The following is a 19,852-nucleotide window of genomic DNA, read 5'->3' as shown; positions in this document are numbered from 1 at the left end:
TGAATAAAAAAACTAATTTTGCCAAAAAAAATGTGTTTTACTATGGTAGGCCGGGGACTTTTCAATTGAACTGTTATATCATATCATTTTTTCGGTACCTTTCATGGAAAAATGACGAAACAAAAGCTATAAAGTTTTCCGGAGAGAGTTGCCATATCCAAACAAATTCACCCTTTTTGGAGATAAAATTATTTCATTAGTTTAATTAATGAATTAATTTTAAAAGCCTGAATTTTAAAAATTCGGCAATTTTAAACTTTTATTTTCAATTTTTTAATTTAAAACCGGCAACACTATTTCTGCAGTTTTGTTCTCATATTAATGGAAAATGACCCTTGTATAAAGCTTACTCAGTATATATCAATATTATTTGATTAATTCTTGATTGAGATTGTTAAATTGGTCCCATACATTAGGACACATGTTGGAAATAATTATACATTTAATGAAATTATTTAAAAAATATATGAAAATGTAGAACATGTGGTAATATAGAAGAAACATAATTATTATTAATAAGTTAATAAAACAAATTATTTCATTCTTTTATTAAATTGAATTTTATACAAAAGGCGTTTGCTTTCTTGTATTTACGAAGGCGAAAGGAATTATTATATGTCCATCCATGACTTCTGGCAGGTCTTCAATTTTCTCGGTTAAATAACTATAATCGTTTAAATCCTGACCTACTGGTCCTTCTTTTCGTGGAGTTTGGCACAAATATTTCCGTTCCTCTATACAGAAATAATCATTCCAACCTAACCGATTTGCGCCTTCGTCTAATTTAAGTTCGATACAATGTTCTTTTTCATAAGCATTACTGGGCTCTCCACGTGCCCAACCATCCACTTCTTCCCCAATTTCGGTACCAGTTGTATCCCAATATAACGTACCGTTCGGATATCGTATCCCTGATAACCAATATCCGCCTGAAAATAAAGAAATCCCATAGAAATGATATTAAACTGTTATGTGTTGATTAAATTTACTCCATCTATCCGCGGGTACTAACTGATATTCCCTCAAAAAAGTTTCAAGGAGGATTTGCTCTTTTGTATTCAATACACTGACAAGTTCTAAACCTGCCTTAGAACAGGCATTCTTGGCATCAGTCCAGTTTAACTAGAAAAACAAGCAATATATATTTTTTTTACGATTGACGTCTTATTATCTCACTGTCTCTTTGGATGCAAAATATGTTTTGTCCGGCGTAACCGCAAATTCTAAAATATTTTTACATATAATACCGTACTGTTATCGATGCATTATCAATAATACTTACCACACTTAAAACACACACTAAAACATGCTACAATCAACAGTAAAACAATTTTCAAAAACATTTTACTAGAACTATTCTTACTGATGGATCAGCCACTTATAATATTAATATTAATATAAACGGATTTATATCTAAATGAAGAAAATTTACTGTTAAGTAATTATATAACGCCAGACGAAGATAGTAAATTAATGCGAGAAAGAGAATGATATTATAATTAATCATGTTTTGGTCAAGGTTTATTTCGTCTGTTGATGTGCGATGTGCGTCTAAATATGCTCATAGAATAGTCTCGTTCCTCTTGTTCACCTTCATAATTTTGGCATTGTTTCATTCGAATACATTTTGGATTAATACTTTGGCCCATATATTTCTATGACCCATTTGTTGAGAGCAGTGCTTGATCCAGATAATTTAGGATATTTAGCTATATATTAAGATCCACCTGTTTTTGAAATAGTCAGAAACTTCTTACAACGAAAACACATTATAGTGAACTATTTTTTTAATTATAATTTAGTTACCTTGCAAACCTGCAGAATCTACCTGCAATATAAAAACTATTTGCAAAACCAATATTAAAACATGTTAAACATTTTGTAATAATACCAGATTTCCAGTTTGGTTTTCGAAATCACCACTCAACAATCGATCAAAGTGCACAGAGTAACTGTGGCTATGGTTTGAGGAAAGAAATTCTGTCCTGCAATATTCCTGGATGTCTCACAAGTTTAAGGTAGTCTCGCACGAAATGGCGTTCTCAACATTTAAAACTATTTCGGCTGGAGTTCGACAACGTAGCGTCTTAGTACCTCTCCTGTCTCTGCTCTACACTGCTAACATCCCAACAACAAAAGAAATACTACTTGGAACATTTTCAGACGACACAATTATTATGTTAAACGACATATCTCTACATAGAATAGTAGAGAAAGTACAAGTAGCAGTCAACAAAATCTATAAATGGGCTAAAGATTGGATAATTCAACTCAATAACTCCAAATCTGTTCATGTTAAGTTTGCAGTTCCTCACGCAGAATCACCTCTGCATCCATCCTGGCGGTAGATTAAATTGAAAACATCATGATAGACAAAAAACAAAAACACATTAGAACCAAAATAAAGCAACTATTCCGAAGATGCTCTCAACTTGATCTAAAATCAAAGAGGTTGAGTTATAAGGCAATCATAAAGCATGTTTGGACCTATGGGGTGCAAATATGGGATTGCACTAAAATTTCAAATCAACTAGTCAACATCCAATGCCGCCAAAACAAAATTCTTCGATTAATTACCAATGTTCATCCCTACGTAACCAACGAAGTATCGCTGGATGACCTGGAAATCAAATGGATTTGCAAAGTTATCCAAGATTTTGCCTTCAAACACGAAAGAATATTTCTAAATCATACTAACGTGGAAACAATACAACTATTGGACAAGGCGATTAGAAGATTAGAACAAACTAAACCATACAAACTTACATAAAGTGTATACCTTTAATGTAAACTATAGTTCAAGTTATTGTAATTTTATAATTGAGTAATACATATAAATGTATTTATCTCCAACTTGTCGTGACTATGAGTTAGTCCAACCACAAATAAAATGTAGAAATAAATTAATTTATGATTAGGAATCTACTAATTATATCTAATAAAGATGTTGGAAAAAAAATAGTTACGAAAACGCAGAATATTCATTTATGTGTGCCATATAGTGCCTAAAAAAAATACATAGCAAACCCCATATAAAAATGAAACAAACTAATCAAATGTATTCGGGGGTCTTTGCATAGTGATTCAAACAAACCTATAAAATGGATTTAATAGTCTATTATAGTATAATCTAGATATTGGACGTTGTAACATATTTCTCCACAATTGTCTACAAAGTGAAATCTCTATTTACTGCTTGATTATCTCTAGTTCAACTTCAACTTATAGAGATTATAACTAGATATTCACTATCACTTTCACTAAGCTTAATGCATTTTACACATATAATACTGTAGCGACCTTGAGGCATGTCGAATTTTACATCGTGGAATAACTGTCTACAAAATACCCAGAAATATTATCCCAGATGTTGAACACGGGCGGGGTGCTAGCAGCGCCAACTAGAACCCGATAATGAATAGATGGCGGCAACCCCGAGACGTTTATTTGGGATGTTATTGAAGGGTATTTCGATTGACTCAGTGCTCAACCCTCGTTTGGTTTAGACGTGCCACCATCGACTGCCCAAGCCTCGTCAACAGGTAAATCCGCTGCCATCCGTTTTATCATTTGTATTTTTCACATTTTTTTATATAGCCAATAAATAACGGTCACATAATGTAAACACCACTGTTTTATTTCGTTTTACCTCCATTCACCGAACCACATCATTTACCCTAAAATACGTTCAATAAAACAGTGAACTCACGTCATCTAAATTGATGACGTTAAAACATTATACTATGTCTAATGCATATATCGAAGGATTTCAAACTACTGTTAATTATACAGTTGTAATAGCTTATAACAGTGTTATAATAGCATTGTGATTTATTATATTTATTATAGATTTATTATATAATCCATCTAATTAACAATTGTATATCCACGTAATATATTTTACTTTCATTAGAGAGCATATTTACCTTTTACGCTTAGTAATTATTTCCTTCATTACAGTGTTTCTTTGTAAAGTCATATTGTATAAAAGGATTTTCTACATCCCGCAAGAACCTGCGAATCTTTAAACTTTCTATGGGTACTTTTTCAGGCTAACAGTTTCCTCTGAAATAATTGATATTATACGTTTCATATATTTGACTCCGATAGAGCTAACATCAAGCTGACTTTATTGGTCACACGCTTCTTATAAGGACTGTTTCTTTTTGGTGAATCCAAGATAATATTTTACATTCTTTGAGATATTTCTGTGACCGTGTCCATACTAATATTTAATGCAACTGCAGCACGCTAAAAATATTTTCAATAAGAACCGCAGCAACTTAATATTTAAAAATGTGTACCTGTCAAACGAATTTTACTCTCAAGAGGGGGTCCCTATTATCTTGTTGTTTGCAGTATTATGACCTGTAGCTATTATAATTAATACTTTGAAGAATTTTGCAGATGCTTGACAACCGGACGACTTTTGTAAGTTAATTTAGTTATATGTTCGAATGAGAAGGAAAATATTGCCTGATTTTGCAACGAATTTACAAATTGCGACAGGTAATACTTTAAACATCTTGATTACGTTAGTTCATCGACATTTTGAATAGACAATAAATAAATATGTTACCTAAAAGGGTTATGTCTTCTAAATCTGAGTAATTCTACTATAGAATAAGTTGTACTATCTTGAAGTATTTATATTCAGGCAAACGCAAACTACTGCAGCTGACCGCAAGTATCCTCAGAGCTTTGTGAATATTCATATTTTAACTGTACCATAGAGCATTCAGAATGAAAATAACATGTCAATTGAAAACTCCTCGGCCTACCATTGTAAAACACATTGTTTTGGCAAAATTAGTTGTTTTTACTCAACATAATTCCCTTCAAGGGTGATACACTGATTATAGCGACCCTCCAACTTTTCGATACCATTTGTGCTGTTGTCCTTTGCTGCCGACACAATTTTTTTTGAGATCTGAGAACAGGAAACAGTCGCTGGGATCACATCTGGAGAATACGGTGGATGAGGAAGTAATTCGAAGCCCAATTTATGGATCTTTGCCATCGTTTTCACTGACTTGTTACACGGTGAGTTGTCTTTGTGAAGCAGCATTATCTTTTTCTTCAAATGCGGCCAGTTTTCGGCGATGTCGCCCTTCAAATGGTCCAATAGCGCTATGTAATAGTCACTGTTGATGGTTTTTCCTTTTTCAAGATAGTCAAATGAAAATTATTCCATGCGCATCCCAAAATACAGACGCCATAACCCTTCCAACCGACTGTTGCGTTTTCCCACGCTTTGGAGCGGGTTCATCGGGTGCAGTCCACTTGGATGACTGTCGATTGGACTTCGGAGTGAAGTGATGGAGCCATGTTTCATACATTGTCAGATATCGATGCAAAAACTTGAGTTTATTTCATTTGATCACCTTTAAACACTGCTCCGAATCATCAAGTCGTATTTATATACCGTATATGTATAATGTAGAAAATATATAGGTAGATGCAGAAAATATGGCAATATAGAAGAAACAAGTATTATTAGTAAATTAATTAAAGAAATTATTCTATTCGTTTATTAAATTTAATTTCATACAAAAGGCGTTTGGTTTCTTGACATTTCTTCTAGTATTAAATTTATTATAGGTACATGCGTAACATCTGGCAGGTCTTCAATTTTCCCGGTTAAATAGCTGTAATCATTTAAATTCTGTCCTACTGGTACCTCTTTTCGTGGAGTTTGACACAAATATTTCCGTTCCTCTACACAGAAATAATCATTCCACCCTAAGCGCTTCGCGCGTTCATCTAATTTAAGTTCGACACAATGTTCTTCTTGATAAGCATTACTGGGTTCTCCACGTGCCCATCCATCCACTTCTTCCCCGATTTCGGTACCAGTTGTATCCCAGTATAACGTACCGTTCGGGTATCTTATCCCTGACAACCAATATCCGCCTAAAAACAAAGAAATCCCATAGAAATGATATTAAACTGTTATGTGTTGATTAAATTTACTCCATCTATCCGCGGGTACTAACTGATATTCCCTCAAAAAAGTTTCAAGAAAGGTTTGCTCTTTTGTATTCAATATACTGACAAGTTCTAAACCAGCCTTAGAACAGGCATTCTTGGCATCAGTCCAGTTTAACTAGAAAACAAGCAATAAATATATTTTTTACGATTGGCATCTTATTATCTCACTGCCTCTTTTGATGCAAAATATGTTTTGTCCGACGTTTCAGCAAATTCTAAAATATTTTCACACATAATACCGCACTGCTACCGATGCATTATTATTAATACTTACCGCACTTAAAACACGCACTAAAACATGCTACAATCAACAGCAAAACAATTTTCAAAAACATTTTACTAGAACTATTCTGATTGATACATCAGCCACTTCTATTTTAACATTACTATAAGCCTATTTATATCTAAGTCAAGAAAATTTACTATTGAATAATTATATAATACAAGACGAGGACAGTAAATTAATACGATAAAGAGAATGATTAAAATTAATCATGTTTTGGTCATGGTTTATTTCGTCTGTTGATGTGCGATGTGCGTTTAAATCAATTTCCCCAATAGTTGCTTACAACAATTTATAATATTATAAAAAGCGTGAGGTTTTAAATTATTAACATGTTTACCATTTATAAATCTTACAAAAAATATTGTATTCAATTTCTACTTTTTATTTTTTCTTTTGATATTGCATGCTGCAATATATTTCATTACATATGGTATTTAATTTTAAGAATTTTTTCATATAAAATTGTTAAATTGCGGAAAATCGGAGGCGTCTTAATGTAATTCGATATAACTTACAAGATAAAAATAATAAAAGAATAAATAAAATAATAAGAAGATAAAAGCAGATACTTATTTAATAGGTCAATTGAAATGTCTCCGGCCTGACACATAGATGGCGCTACTAGTATTAAATCCATGTGTTTTTTCAGTTAGCATGGTACAAATTCTGGCGGCTACATATAAACCCGAGCAGAACTCAGGCTATTCTGTTCCATCGCAAGAAGGAGTTCCGCGCCTATCGCCTCCAAATCGATAAAGTCCGTATCACATGGCTCCAGAAAGTTTCATACCTCGGTCTCAAGTTCGACCGCAGATTCCAATGGTCAGCCCAAGTTCAGCACGCCATTTGCAAAGGAAATGACGTGTACAGCCTGCTATTTCTCCTACTCTGCAGAAAAAAAAACAAACTTCCAATCTCACAGAAAGCTACGCTGTATAAAATGCTAGCCCATCCAATCTGCCATAACGGAGCACAGGTGTGATACAGGTTTGTCTCGGAGAGACAATTTGCACTTTTTCAAGTGTTCCAATCCAAAAAGTCCGCGCGTTACTCAGAGCCCCATGGTTTATGAAATATGCTCAGTGTGAGGTTCTCCATAGGAACCTTAGAACACGAAAACATCTTGATAAAATCCCTACCGGTCCGCAAACCCCGGTAGTAAACAAACTACGACGGTCCCAGTCGTAACCCAGGGTCTCTGTCGCCCGTAAAACAACCATTCCCCGAACCTGAAGCGACATCAGCCGAAGGTTTGTTCTAGCTGGTCAACCTAGTAAATGAAAAAAAAATTAGTTTGTGAAATATAGCATTTTGAGTGAAGCAACTTTTGTTATTGTGATAAAATGGATAAAAAGGAATTTCGTGTGTTGATAAAATATTGCTTTTTGAAGGGAAAAAGTACAGTTGAAGCAAAAACTTGGCTTATGGTAGGCCGGGGACTTTTCAACTAACCTGTTAAGACCCATTGGCCGTTATTTAGTCGTTAATAAAATAAAGTTACTATTTTTCAGTGTTTTTACTATCTAGTACCGTTCAGTACGAGATTATATGAGATTACACGTTTTGGTTCTCTTGTGTTTGGGTCTTAGTTCAGTGTTGTTTCAGAGTTGCAGCACTTGGACGTTAATATGCGAGAATAATCCTTCCTCGTGCCTTGTTGCGAATCTTTTAATTTCCTATGACATTTGGAAAAACCAATACATTTTTTAAAATTTTAATTCGAGTTCTTTTCTTTTGTCTTTTATATGCTAATTACTTTTTAATAAGTTTTACATCAATATGAATCCCAAGTTACAAGGTTATTTGTTATTACTGTATACGACAATATTATTATTCATATTGCTATGTTATATTTCCCTATGCATATTTGTGCTATATCAATGTACAGAGTAGATAAAGAAAAGTTTTGTGTTACCTATTTTTATTGCTTTCATTCTTGGGTAAGGTTATTTTTTAACTCTAAATATCCTGGCTGAGATGTAGAAGTTTTGCTTCGGTAACTTTTTATGAAGTTTATATGTAAATCCCTTTTCCAGGAAAATCGGTCGTCCATCAAAGATTGGGCTCTACGTCCAAGAATATAACTGAGTCAAGACGTCTTTTTGCGGCTCTATTGAGTTCATAAGCCACAGTCGGTATTTGTCTAGCCTAATTAGGCTAATAACTTCCCATTTTTTGACGCTAAACATTTCAACAAAACATTTTCTTCATTGATGTAAGATTTTAATAGTTCAGTGTGTTGTTTTGGTAACATTTTCTATAGATTAGGAACGCGACAGTCAAGCCAACTCCTATTAAAACTAATGCTACAGCTAAAATTATGCTATTTATCTTTGACTTTAATAGTATTTTTCAATAACATCTTTTGTTCTATGCAGTAACGGTTAAAAGTTTGTTAATAAACCCAAACTGGTGTGTTGGTATTAGATTTTTGCTCTCTATAATCAGTTGTATTCTTTTCGACAGAATTTTTTTTAATACCTTAACTGATAACGTAGCAGTAAGATATAAGTAAGGTAGGTCTATTGATATCATGATAATTTAAATCACTCTCCAAGCATCTGCTACATGTTTTAGCTAAAACGCTACGTTGAACAAGCTAATAAGTTTAAAAGTGTTTATTAGAATTTGTTACAATTACCTGTTATGATTTAATCATAGCCTTCAGATGTTAACCTTGATATTTTTGAATCGTCATATCGTCCCAGTCTATGTTCACCAAATTCTATTCGCTCTCACATTTCTTTGAAAATTTGAGTTTGTTCTAGTCACCGAATGCCTCCGCTTTTTGTTAGTTGTGGTATGCCCACGTATCTTGAGTATGTCAATGATTGTATAACAAGGCGCAATGTATAAATATTATCGCTTTAGTTTTTGTGTGGATTTCCAGAGCGAATGGTCTGTTACCTTTCACTATTTCTTATTCGCTTTTGTATTCTTTATTTATGGATTTCTATTAATTTCCAGTATTTCCGTTTTTAGCCTTGGGTTGTAAGGTTAAAGGTTTTATTTTAGTATAAGCTTTTTCGTAGTTTTAGTTTTTCAGCTACCATTTTCTTGATTTCTACAATACAGAAATAATAAGATAATTTTGTGATACATACACAAATTTAAATTACGAACAAAAGAAATCTAATTTGTTGCTCGTACGGACTTCAAAGTGATCAGTTGGTAGTAGTTAAAATAACATTGTAAATAAATAAATAGGTTTAGGTAGGTATTAAGATAAATTGTGTGTATATAGTAGAATATAGAATACGTTTAGTAGATAGGTAATTTTTTTTGATTTAGTTATTACAACCATTATTATGCACATATTTTATTTCAAAACGTTTTCTTTTTGTTCAACATTCAATTTTTTTGTTAAAAATATTTTATTTCACAATCAACATATGCTCAGCAAGGCAGGCGGCTATCAGCTAATTTGACATAAAGTTGAATATATTTTTTATTATACATTTATTATACGACATAATATTAGATACTCTAAAGCATCACACGAAGATAGCAAATATATGTTAAGCAGATAGAGATAAGAGAAAGAGAGAGAGAGAGAGAGAGAGAGAGAGAGAGAGATAAATAAATTAATTAATAGTTTTCATGAACTGTTATTGACTTTGTTGTACTAATGCTTATTTATTCAATCATAATATTTATTGGTAATAATCAAAAATATTCTCAAAACAATGATAAAGTTATTACAAAATAAACACTATTTATCTAGTATATTAATTGTTTATATAAACATGTTGATTTTATGTTACTATACTATGGTTAAATGTCATAGTATTTCATTTATTATTTCTTAATGTAGATTCCAGCTTCGTCCAAAACCGATAAACTCACCGGTTCATATAAAAAATATTTTTTTCTAAAAACTTCAGTCTTCTCGCAGATATCAGTGCAAAATGATTTACCCATTATTGATATTCATTTTCGTAACAATATTAGCTATAAACCTATATTATTTTGGTAAGCACCCAAATATTTGTTGCCTTTCTACAACTGTCACACTGTTCTTTGTTTTGTTACAGAATTCGTAAGGGGTTCAGATAAAACCTATTTTGTATCAGATGAAGCGGTGAGTATTTACACATAACAATGTTAAAAATGCCTAATAGACTCGGTTTTAAGTTTCTACAATTTTATTCTGAGTAAATAAGGTTCTGTTGTCTATAAATATATACTTATTATTTTCATGTATAATGTAGATTATACATTATTTCATATAAAATACACATACAGTTCATAGATTCTAGTGTATTTGCAGTATTTCATTTTTACATAGAATGTACATCTAATGCAGAAATTTTGTACCAAAATATGCAGTCTCTATTTGAACAAAGACTTTTTTAATTGTAATGCTTCTTGATTATGAATTTGTGTCACATTTTAAACGTTGCATTATTCAAACATTATCATATGCATTAATGAAACTAAGTAGAACCCGTCTTGTTATCTGTGAATATTCGCATATTTACTGGCATTCATTGTCAGTACGAAACTAGACGAAGTATCACTATACTTACATGATTATATTTACACTTTGAAAATAAATTTATTTAGAACAATTGGTACAATATATATTGAATAACATATTCTCGATCATTTTCTACAACTTTTCGTTTTCGAATTTTCATCGAATGTTTTTGTCATTGACAATTGAGAAAAGTTTCTAAAATGCGTTTGATGGATGTTGATATCGGATTTCTTAAAATCAAACGGCAAAAGTAATGATTGTTGAAGATGCAATTCTTACGTCTGTATACAGTGAATAACACAATAATTTTAAATGGAAAGCTGTTATTCTTTGTAGAGAGTAGTGAAAACCATAAAATTGTACAATTAAGTTAGGTTATTAGTACTGTTTATACTGATGCTTCGCATATTCTATTGATGCTACTTTAATATGCATTTTTTTAAAAGGAGAATAGAATTTGACACTATTCAAATGTTAAAAATATGCTCATAGAGTAGTCTCACTCATCTTGTTCACCTTCACAATTTTTGCATTGTTACATTTGTATATATTTTGGATTTATACTTTGGCCTATATATTTTTTTAATCCATTTGTTGAGATCTTGGTGAAATATAGAAAAAAAACTATATATATACATATATTTATAAGGTAAAAACAGGTAAAAACAATGATCAAATCCTTGATCCAAATAATTTACGATATGTAGCAAGATCCTCCTGTTTTTGAAATAGTCAGAAACTTCATGAAAGAAAAGATAACAAAAAAATTCTTAGAGCGAAGAAACATTATAGCGAACTATTTTTTTAAATTATAATTTAGTTACCTGATAAACCTGCAGAACAAGTTGAATCTTACAGGCCTTATTTCGCTGCTACCTGCAATATCAAAACTATTTGAGAAACCAATATTTAGACATGTTAAACATTTTGTAATAATACCAGATTTCCAGGTTTGGTTTTCGAAATCACCACAATCGATCAACAATTAATCAAAGTGCACAGAGTAACGGCGGCTATTGAAAAGGCGTTGAAGGAAAAGAAATACTGCCCTGCAATATTCCTGGAGGTATCACAAGCTTTTAATCGGGTTTGGCATTTCAGATTAATCTTTAAGATGAGCAAATTGTTACCGCGTAACTATTGTCAACTGGTGGAGTCATATCTTTTCGGAAGAAAATTTAGAATCTCGCACTATTTCGGCTGGAGTTCCACAGGGTAGCGTCTTAGGACCTCTCCTGTATTTGCTTTACACTGCTGACATGCCAACAACAAAGGAAACACTACTTGGAACCTTTTCAGATGACACAATTATTATTTCAAACAACATATCTCTACATAGAGCAGTAGAGAAAGTACAAGTAGCAGTCAACAAAATCTATAAATGGACTAAGATTGGATAATTCAACTTCAATAGCTCCAAATCTGTACACGTTAATTTTGCATTGCGGCGAAATAGTAAAAACTTAATCATATCACTCAATGGATGCCCGATTCTTCAAGCAGAATCACCTCGGCATCCATCCTGATGGTAGATTAAATTGGAAACATCATGTTAGACAAATAGCAAAACACATTAGAACCAAAATAAAACAACCCTACTGGTTGATCTGAAGATACTCTCAACTTGATCTAAAATCGAAGAGATTGGTTTATCAGACAATCATAAAATAAATTCGGACCTATGGGGTGCAAATATGGGGTTGCACTAAAAATTCAAATCAACTAGCCATCCAACGCCGCCAAAACAAAAGTCTTCGATTAATTACCAATACCTATAGCTAAATATATATATATATATATATATATATATATATATATATATATATATATATATATACGTAATCAACTGCATGATGACCTGTAAATCAAATAAATTTGCAAAAAAACATACATTCCATATGAGGAACACATATTGATGTATTTATCTCGCACTTGTCTTGCCTATGAGTTAGTTCAACTACAAATTAAATGTACTAATAAATTAATTTATGGTTAAGATTGTACTAAGCATATCTAATAAAGATGTTGGCAAAAAATTAGTTACGAAAACGCAGAATATTCGTTTATGTATCGCATAGAAAGGTGGCGCCTAAAAGAAATAAATAACAAACCCCCTATAAAAATGAAACAAACTAATCAAATGTATTCGGGGGTCTTTGCATAGTGATTCAAACAAACTTATAAATTGGATTTAAAAGTCTATTATAGTATAATCTAGATATAGCACGTTGTAACATATTTCTCCAGAATTGTCTATAAAGAGAAATCTCTATTTACTTCTTGATCATCTCTAGTCCATCTTTGTCAATTTTCTAGAAAATGGCTTCTTTTGATCTAAAAATCGAGTATTATTCAAAACTTATCCTATGTTCATATTCTTTAAATTTATAAAAATAAGTTTTCAAATAGTAACTGGTTTTTAACTTCAAATTGTAGAAAACAAATAACACAAAATCACAAAATATTTGTATAATGTTGTAATGAATCTGTATTTTGCACCATTATTAACATAAATCATTAGTATTGCATTTACATGATTTGTTCCTACAGGCAAACTGGACTGACGCCAAGCAAGCATGCCGCGAGGCCGGAATGGAACTAGCCAGTGTGCTAAACGAAAAAGAAAGAGTTTCACTGGAAAAATTTATAGAAAGATACAAGTTGACTCCAAGTGATAAGTGGACAGGATATTGGTTATCGGGAATACGATACCCTAATGGCACATTCATCTGGGACACGACTGGAACTCAAGTAGGAGAGGAAGTAAACAACTGGCAGCTTGGCGAGCCCAGCAATGGTAATAGTAAAGAACACTGCATAGAACTAAAGATTGTAGACGAGCACTTGGGTTGGAATGATTACTTTTGCGACGAAAATCGCAGATATATATGTCAATATATTCAAAAAGAAAGGCCACATGGACAAGACTTGGATGATTATAGCTTTTTGAAAAGAGACTTTTATTATTCCTACCTGGAATCAAATTAGAATATGACGATTATCCAAAGAAAAAGTAGTATTTTTCACTAACATTATTTTTTTAACCTTATGTATTATAAAGCATGTTAATTAAATACATTTTTAAAATATAGAAAATAGTTTTATTCAACTAACTCTTAGAGGATGATATTGCAGTTAAAAAAATCAATAATTGAACATATTTGAGAAACTTTTCGTTCTGTTTTTGTTATTGTGTAATTAATTTTTATTTATATATATTTATTGACATCTATTTCTTTTATCAGGCTATAATATCACTTAATAATATAATATTAAACATTATGGCGCAAAAAAGCGACAGTATAACAGTGTAAGATCGATCGAGGAATAACAGGTCAATTGAAAAGTCCCCGGCCTGTCACATAGATGGCGCTACTAGATTTAAATCCCTATGTTTTTAGTTAACCCTAACCCTCAAAAGATACGAGTATAAATTTGACAGCTGTCGAATCATTGGTTTGTGAATTGTAGAATTTTGAATGAAGCAACTTTTGTTATTGTGAAAAAAATTTATAAAAAGGAATTTGGCGTGTTGATAAAATATTGCTTTTCGAAGGATAATAATACAGTTGAAGCAAAAACTTCGCTTGATGTCGAGTTTCCTAACACTGCCTCAGGAAAATTAACCATCAAGAATTGTTATGCTAAGTTTGACGTGGTGAAATCAACGCCGAAAACGGTGAACGCAGCGGATGCCCATAAGAGGTTGTTACCGACGAAAACATTTTTAAAAATCCACAGAATTATTTTGAATAACCGTAAATTGAATTTAAATAATAATACTCTAAAGATATCAACTGAACGTGTGCGTCATATCATTCACTGTGTAAAGTGGGTTCCGCGTGAGCTCACTTTTGACCAAAAACAATGATGAGTTGATGATTCGGAGCAGTATTTGAAGATGATCAAGCTTAATAAACCCGAGTTTTTGCATCGGTATGTGACAATGGATGAAACATGGCTCCATCATTTCATTCCGAAGTCCAATCAACAGTCATACGAGTAGACTGTACACAAATAACCCGCTCCAAAGCATGGGAAAACGCAACAGTCGGCTGACAAGGTTATGGCATCTGTATTTTGGGATGCGCATGGGATAGTTTTCATTAACTACCTTGAAAAAGGAAGGACAAACAACTATTACGTGGTGTTATTGAACCGCTTGAAGAACGAAATCGCCGAAGAACGGCCGCACTTGATGAAAAAGATAATGCTGTTTCACCAAAACAATGCACCCTGTCACACGTCAGTGAAAATGATGGCAAAAATCCATGAATTGGGCTTCGAATTGATTCGTCATCCACAATATTCCCCACATCTGGACCCCAGCAACTATTTCCTGTTCTCAGATCTCAAAAGAATGCTCGCTGGGAAGAAATTTTTGTCGAATGAAGATGTGATCGCCGAAACTGAGTGAAAAGTTGGAGGAAAGTCGTTATAATCAGTATATTACCCCTGAAGGGAATTATGTTGTATAAGAAAAACTAATTTTGCCACAAAAATGTGTTTTACGATGGCAGGCCGGGGACTTTTCAATTGACCTATTAAGTCTCCTATCAATTTTCGCAAAGCAATTTATAAAGATCATACAAATGAGACTTGCCGAGAAGGATAACTGGAATTTAGACCGAATTAAATTTACGTTTCAGGCTATGCCAGCTAATGGTGGAACGTAATAGATGTAAAAAGCATCCGATTGTCATTTTTTGTTGATTTTCTTACTGCTTTCCATTATGTTCACTGACGCTAACTCTAAGTTCTGACAACCGATGTATTGCTTACTATTTTAAATTTTAATGAGGTATAAGTAATTGAGATCAGCAATAAGTGAAAATAGACTTTTGCTTTTCCAAGATGGTGTGGGTGGAAGAGAGGAGAAGTATTACAATCAAGACTAACATCCGCCTGTTTCGAATGCTTATCTTTCCAATTTTTCTGTACGGTTCTGGGAATTGGTCACTGTTACTGTCTGGTATTTGTAAACTTGATATATTTCCATCATTGCATTCTCCCTAATCTATTTAATATATCTGAAAAAGAGTTAGTATTCTTCCTATCATATAACTTATCCAAATTTTCAAATTCTGAACAGTTACACACATTATCATATGGCAAATCTACAAGTTTCTCTCTGAGGTTGTATTAGATATTCTAAGATGCGACAATCATAGCACAGTTGGGGAACAAACTGATAGACTCAGATTAAAATGGCTTGGACATGTCGTTCGAATGAAAAAATTCCTTATAATCTTCTGTGGCTTCTTTTAGGTAGAAGGCTCAACGAACAGCTTTGACAAAAATACATATCAAGACCATTAACTACGATCTGAAAAATGAGATACAACTGTGGGGATATTTAGTGAAGAATGTTCGAAGTCCTGCGGAACCAACGTAGTGTTGGTTGAGAGATAGACACCTTCACAGAACGCCCAATATAAACGATAAGGTAGGGTCAATATTACTTAGTTGTTTATACTTTTTGTATTTAAAATTTTCTAGTAGTCATTTACGTCTATTCTCGGTTAGTCATCAAAAGTATTATAATACTTTAAATACATTGCTATCACTCGGTAAATAAGACGCCAGTGTGGATGTGACTAGCTCGTGCAGATGCCTAGCTTCTTCTATAACCGATGAAGTCATCGATTAATTTAAAATGAAAATATGTTATGCTAAAAGATGCCAGTCCTCGGAAACATCAGTGCAAAAATATTTTACCAATTATTATTATTCCTTATCGCGACTGTTAGTTGTAAACCTATCTTTTGTAGTAAGCATCCAAATATTTATTGTTTTTCCGCACATTATCATTTGAACTGTTAACTAATTGGTACATGGAAATGACAAATATTGATCTATTAAATCAATTAATTAAACATATTGTTTTCGTATTTTTGAAGTTTTTAATAACAATAATCGATTAATGTTAGTAAACACAGACTCAGTATTTGGGATGTTTACGTATTTTACATCCAATATTTCTCTTTTGAAGACGAAATTCGTTACAAAAAAAACCGGATTTGGTTTGAGCTGGGGAAATTGTTACTTTGTGTTATTATTATATTAATTACTAATTTAATTGTTTAAAAAAATATGATTATTTTAAATTTTATAAAGTTATTTGTTAAAAAAATGAGACTATATATTAACGAAATATTTTTTATAGTATTGTAAAACTTTTCCCATTTTTATGGCAACATGCCATAAAATCAATTTTTGCCCTTTTTCAATATTTACAAACCATATACCAGCCAAGCCATGGTGCATCTTCCTGAACAAGTGGTTATCACAAGGCGCCACATCTAGTAAATACGCTGGAGGCTGCAACACTTCATATTCGAACTGCAACACAACTCTTCACAACTCTTACGACATGGTTGTCATGCAAGAGAATACCTTTGCATCTGTTAGTTACTACTGCATATGTTGTCTCTATTGCAGCAATGTTTCCCTAAATTTGTTCAATTAACATCGGTAAACATCTGAAGTAACAGTATCATTCGGTTTTAGTAGCTGGTAATACACTATACCTTGCTGATTCCGAAATTCAGTAAATACGTCAGAAAACTCCTCTTCACTTTCCTTCTCCTCGATTCTTTCTCATCGCATGTATGTATATAAATAGTTAATTAAACGTTGCTAAGCTCTGAAAATTTTTGAGTTTGTGAGTAAATGTTCAACTTCAAATCAGATAATGTGTAAAAAGTAATTAGTATGGAACACTTACCTTTCTAATAGAACAAAATCATAATAGATACCAACATATTGCACGTTATATCTAATACATTGTCTATGAGGAGGAATTACTGAAATAGGCTCAAACTCCTTGAACTTAAGTTTTCAACTATTAATATTTAGTTTTAACTTAAAGCTACAGATTCAACGGCTTTTTTATGTATTATTTCGAGTCTATATCTTTTAAAACACTGTTAACAAATATCATTATTTTTTATTTGAATGATTTTTTCCCACAGGAAAACTGAACTGACACCAAAGCATGCCGCGGGTCTGGCTTGAAACTAGTAAACCAAAAACAAAAAGCATCACTGGAAAAAATATAGAAAAATACTAACGATAAGAACTTGACTCCAACTGAGAGATGGGTAGGATATTGATTATTAAGCATACGATACTTTAATGATACATTCTTCTGGGACTCTACTGGAAATGAGACCGGAGAGGCAGTAAAAAACTGGCAGCTCGGCAACAACGGTTACAGTAGAAAGCACTGTGTGGAACTAAAACTTGCAAATAAGGAACTGCATTCGAATGATTAATATTATGATATACATGTCAACAATATATTAGAAAGGAATGCCCTCATGCCTAAGATTTATGATTAAATATATCATGATTTTGCAGGCAGTGTAATAGTTTGTTAATAAATAATTTGATATAATATAATAATGAACTACGATTTTATAACATATTTAAGAAAGTTTTATTTCTTGCAGTGTTTAGTACAATTGTTATTTATAATATTGTCCCTATAAAAGTACATAAAAAATATAATATATTTTTTGAATCAAGCCCCTGACATAAAACATTAAATTTTTTTAAAATTATTCTATTAATACATTGTTATTAATCGATTCCATCTAACCTACTACAATATCTCTCAGGACTTTGTTCTGAAAAATTTGTATTTTATTTTTGTTACACTTTGCAGAACATTCTCATAATTGAATTCCGTATGTCCATATAGGTTTCAGTATTTGCTTATATAATAGTAATTTTCTTCCATTAGCAAGTACATTTTCTCATAATTCAATTCCAGTTCTTTTCATTTCTTCTTTATATGTTCCTTCCAGCGAAGTTTTGCATCGAAATTCATTCCGAGATATTTAGCGTTGTTCCTATATGGAATGATATTGTTATTTAATCTTATTGGTGCTTGTACGGTCTGTTTATAGGTGAACTGCGCATGTACAGATTTATTTTCATTAATTATTATCTTCCAAGCTTGTGTCCAATTATTTATATTGTCACTTGTCTGTTATAATTTTCGTGAGGCTTCTTCACTATTGTCTCCGACAGCTATAGTCAAAGTATCATCAGCAAATGTAGCCATCGTAATATTCTCCATTTGTGGTATATCACAACTGTAGAGTAGATAAAGCATTGGCCCCAGTACACTTCCTTGTGGTTCACCTGCTTTAGCTTCTTTTATTGTAGAGTAAGCTTCTTCTTGTTTGACTCTAAACATTCTGGTTGTAATGTACGATTTTAAAGTTCGGTGTGTTGTTTTGGTAGTATTTTCTGTAGTTTATGAACAAGGCCTACATCTAAGAATATAGCTCGGCATACTTTTTTACTTTCGTAGGCTTTTTCAATAACATCTGTTATTCTGTCGACCAGGTCAATTGTTGAATTCTTGTTAGTAAACCCAAACTGGTGTGTTTTTATTAGGTTTTTTCTCTCTATGATCGGTTTTATTCTTTTCAACGGGAGTTTATCAAGAACCTTATATATTACTGGCAGCAGTGACATAGCTCTATAGGATTTTATTTCGTTTAGTGACTTCCCAGGTTTTGGGATCATTATAATTTCCGCCATCATCCAAATGCCTGGAACATGTTTTAATCTAAATGCTGTATTGATCAAGTTAGTAAGTTTTATAATTCCCTTTCTTGGTAGTTGTTACTGTAATTCTCCTGTTATTGAAACGTAGCCTGATGATTTTCAGAGGTTAATGTCAGTTTTAATAACTTTAATTAGCTTTTTCGGCGTGACTAATTCAATCATTGAATTTTCAGCGTATATGTCCGGCAAATTATATTCAATTTTAGTTTCCTTTGGTTTGAAAGTTTTTTCTAGATATTCAGCAAAGGCAAGTCGGCTTTTTTGGTGATTGTCACGTGCCCAATTTCCACAGAGGTCTCTTATAACTGGGCTGTGTAAACATGAGCGCTTTAGATATTTCGTGGCTTTCCAGAGTAAATAATCAGTTTCTTCATCATGTCTTAAATTTCTCAGATAGTCATTTATAAATTTGTTTTTAATTTCCAGTATTTCGCTTTTCAGTTTTTAGGTTATATTGTTTAAACTATATTTATTTTCAAGTGTTCTCTTTTGGTGCCAATTTTTCCTTATTT

General features: G+C 32.4%; 2 protein-coding genes across 4 annotated transcripts; one reads left to right on the top strand and one right to left on the bottom strand.

The window, feature by feature from the left end:
* Positions 1–533: 533 nt before the first annotated feature.
* Positions 534–6,414, bottom strand: LOC143190269 (salivary C-type lectin 2). Of its 3 annotated transcripts, none has more exons than XM_076394475.1 (4): positions 6,266–6,397; positions 1,177–1,223; positions 990–1,122; positions 534–929 (listed from the first exon to the last, which is right to left on the bottom strand). In XM_076394475.1, the coding sequence occupies exons 1-4, from the start codon at positions 6,324–6,326 to the stop codon at positions 562–564; spliced, it is 609 nt and encodes a 202-aa protein (XP_076250590.1). In that variant the 5' UTR covers positions 6,327–6,397; the 3' UTR covers positions 534–561. The 3 variants fall into 3 exon arrangements, with proteins under 3 accessions (XP_076250590.1, XP_076250598.1, XP_076250606.1); XM_076394483.1 differs by lacking the exon at positions 6,266–6,397 and adding an exon at positions 1,283–1,433; XM_076394491.1 differs by lacking the exons at positions 534–929; positions 990–1,122; positions 1,177–1,223 and adding exons at positions 5,494–5,913; positions 5,974–6,106; positions 6,160–6,206 and having other exon boundaries at positions 6,266–6,414.
* Positions 6,415–10,091: 3,677 nt separating this feature from the next.
* On the top strand, positions 10,092–13,853 carry LOC143190290 (salivary C-type lectin 2). The gene is made up of 3 exons (XM_076394503.1): positions 10,092–10,249; positions 10,312–10,358; positions 13,308–13,853. Exons 1-3 carry the CDS (start codon positions 10,186–10,188, stop codon positions 13,743–13,745), a joined length of 549 nt encoding a protein of 182 aa, XP_076250618.1. The 5' UTR covers positions 10,092–10,185; the 3' UTR covers positions 13,746–13,853.
* The last annotated feature ends 5,999 nt before the right edge of the window (positions 13,854–19,852 follow it).

Source organism: Rhynchophorus ferrugineus, unplaced genomic scaffold, assembly GCF_030347505.1.
Source record: "Rhynchophorus ferrugineus isolate W39M unplaced genomic scaffold, kcgeb_rfMv2 rfM1, whole genome shotgun sequence".
Classification (NCBI taxonomy): domain Eukaryota; kingdom Metazoa; phylum Arthropoda; class Insecta; order Coleoptera; family Curculionidae; genus Rhynchophorus; species Rhynchophorus ferrugineus.
This window is presented reverse-complemented; position numbering and strand designations above follow the sequence as displayed.

Bases quoted from the DNA above. Each gene is read 5' to 3' on its own strand.
- LOC143190269 (XM_076394491.1), bottom strand. From the start codon at position 6,326: ATGTTTTTGAAAATTGTTTTGCTGTTGATTGTAGCATGTTTTAGTGCG. The intron at 6,207-6,265 runs GTAAGTATTAAT...AAAATATTTTAG, and splicing joins TAGTGCGTGTTTTAAGTGCG to AATTTGCTGAAACGTCGGAC. The intron at 6,107-6,159 runs GTGAGATAATAA...CTTGTTTTCTAG, and splicing joins ATTTTGCATCAAAAGAGGCA to TTAAACTGGACTGATGCCAA.
- LOC143190290 (XM_076394503.1), top strand. From the start codon at position 10,186: ATGATTTACCCATTATTGATATTCATTTTCGTAACAATATTAGCTATA. The intron at 10,250-10,311 runs GTAAGCACCCAA...GTTTTGTTACAG, and splicing joins TATAAACCTATATTATTTTG to AATTCGTAAGGGGTTCAGAT. The intron at 10,359-13,307 runs GTGAGTATTTAC...TTGTTCCTACAG, and splicing joins ATTTTGTATCAGATGAAGCG to GCAAACTGGACTGACGCCAA.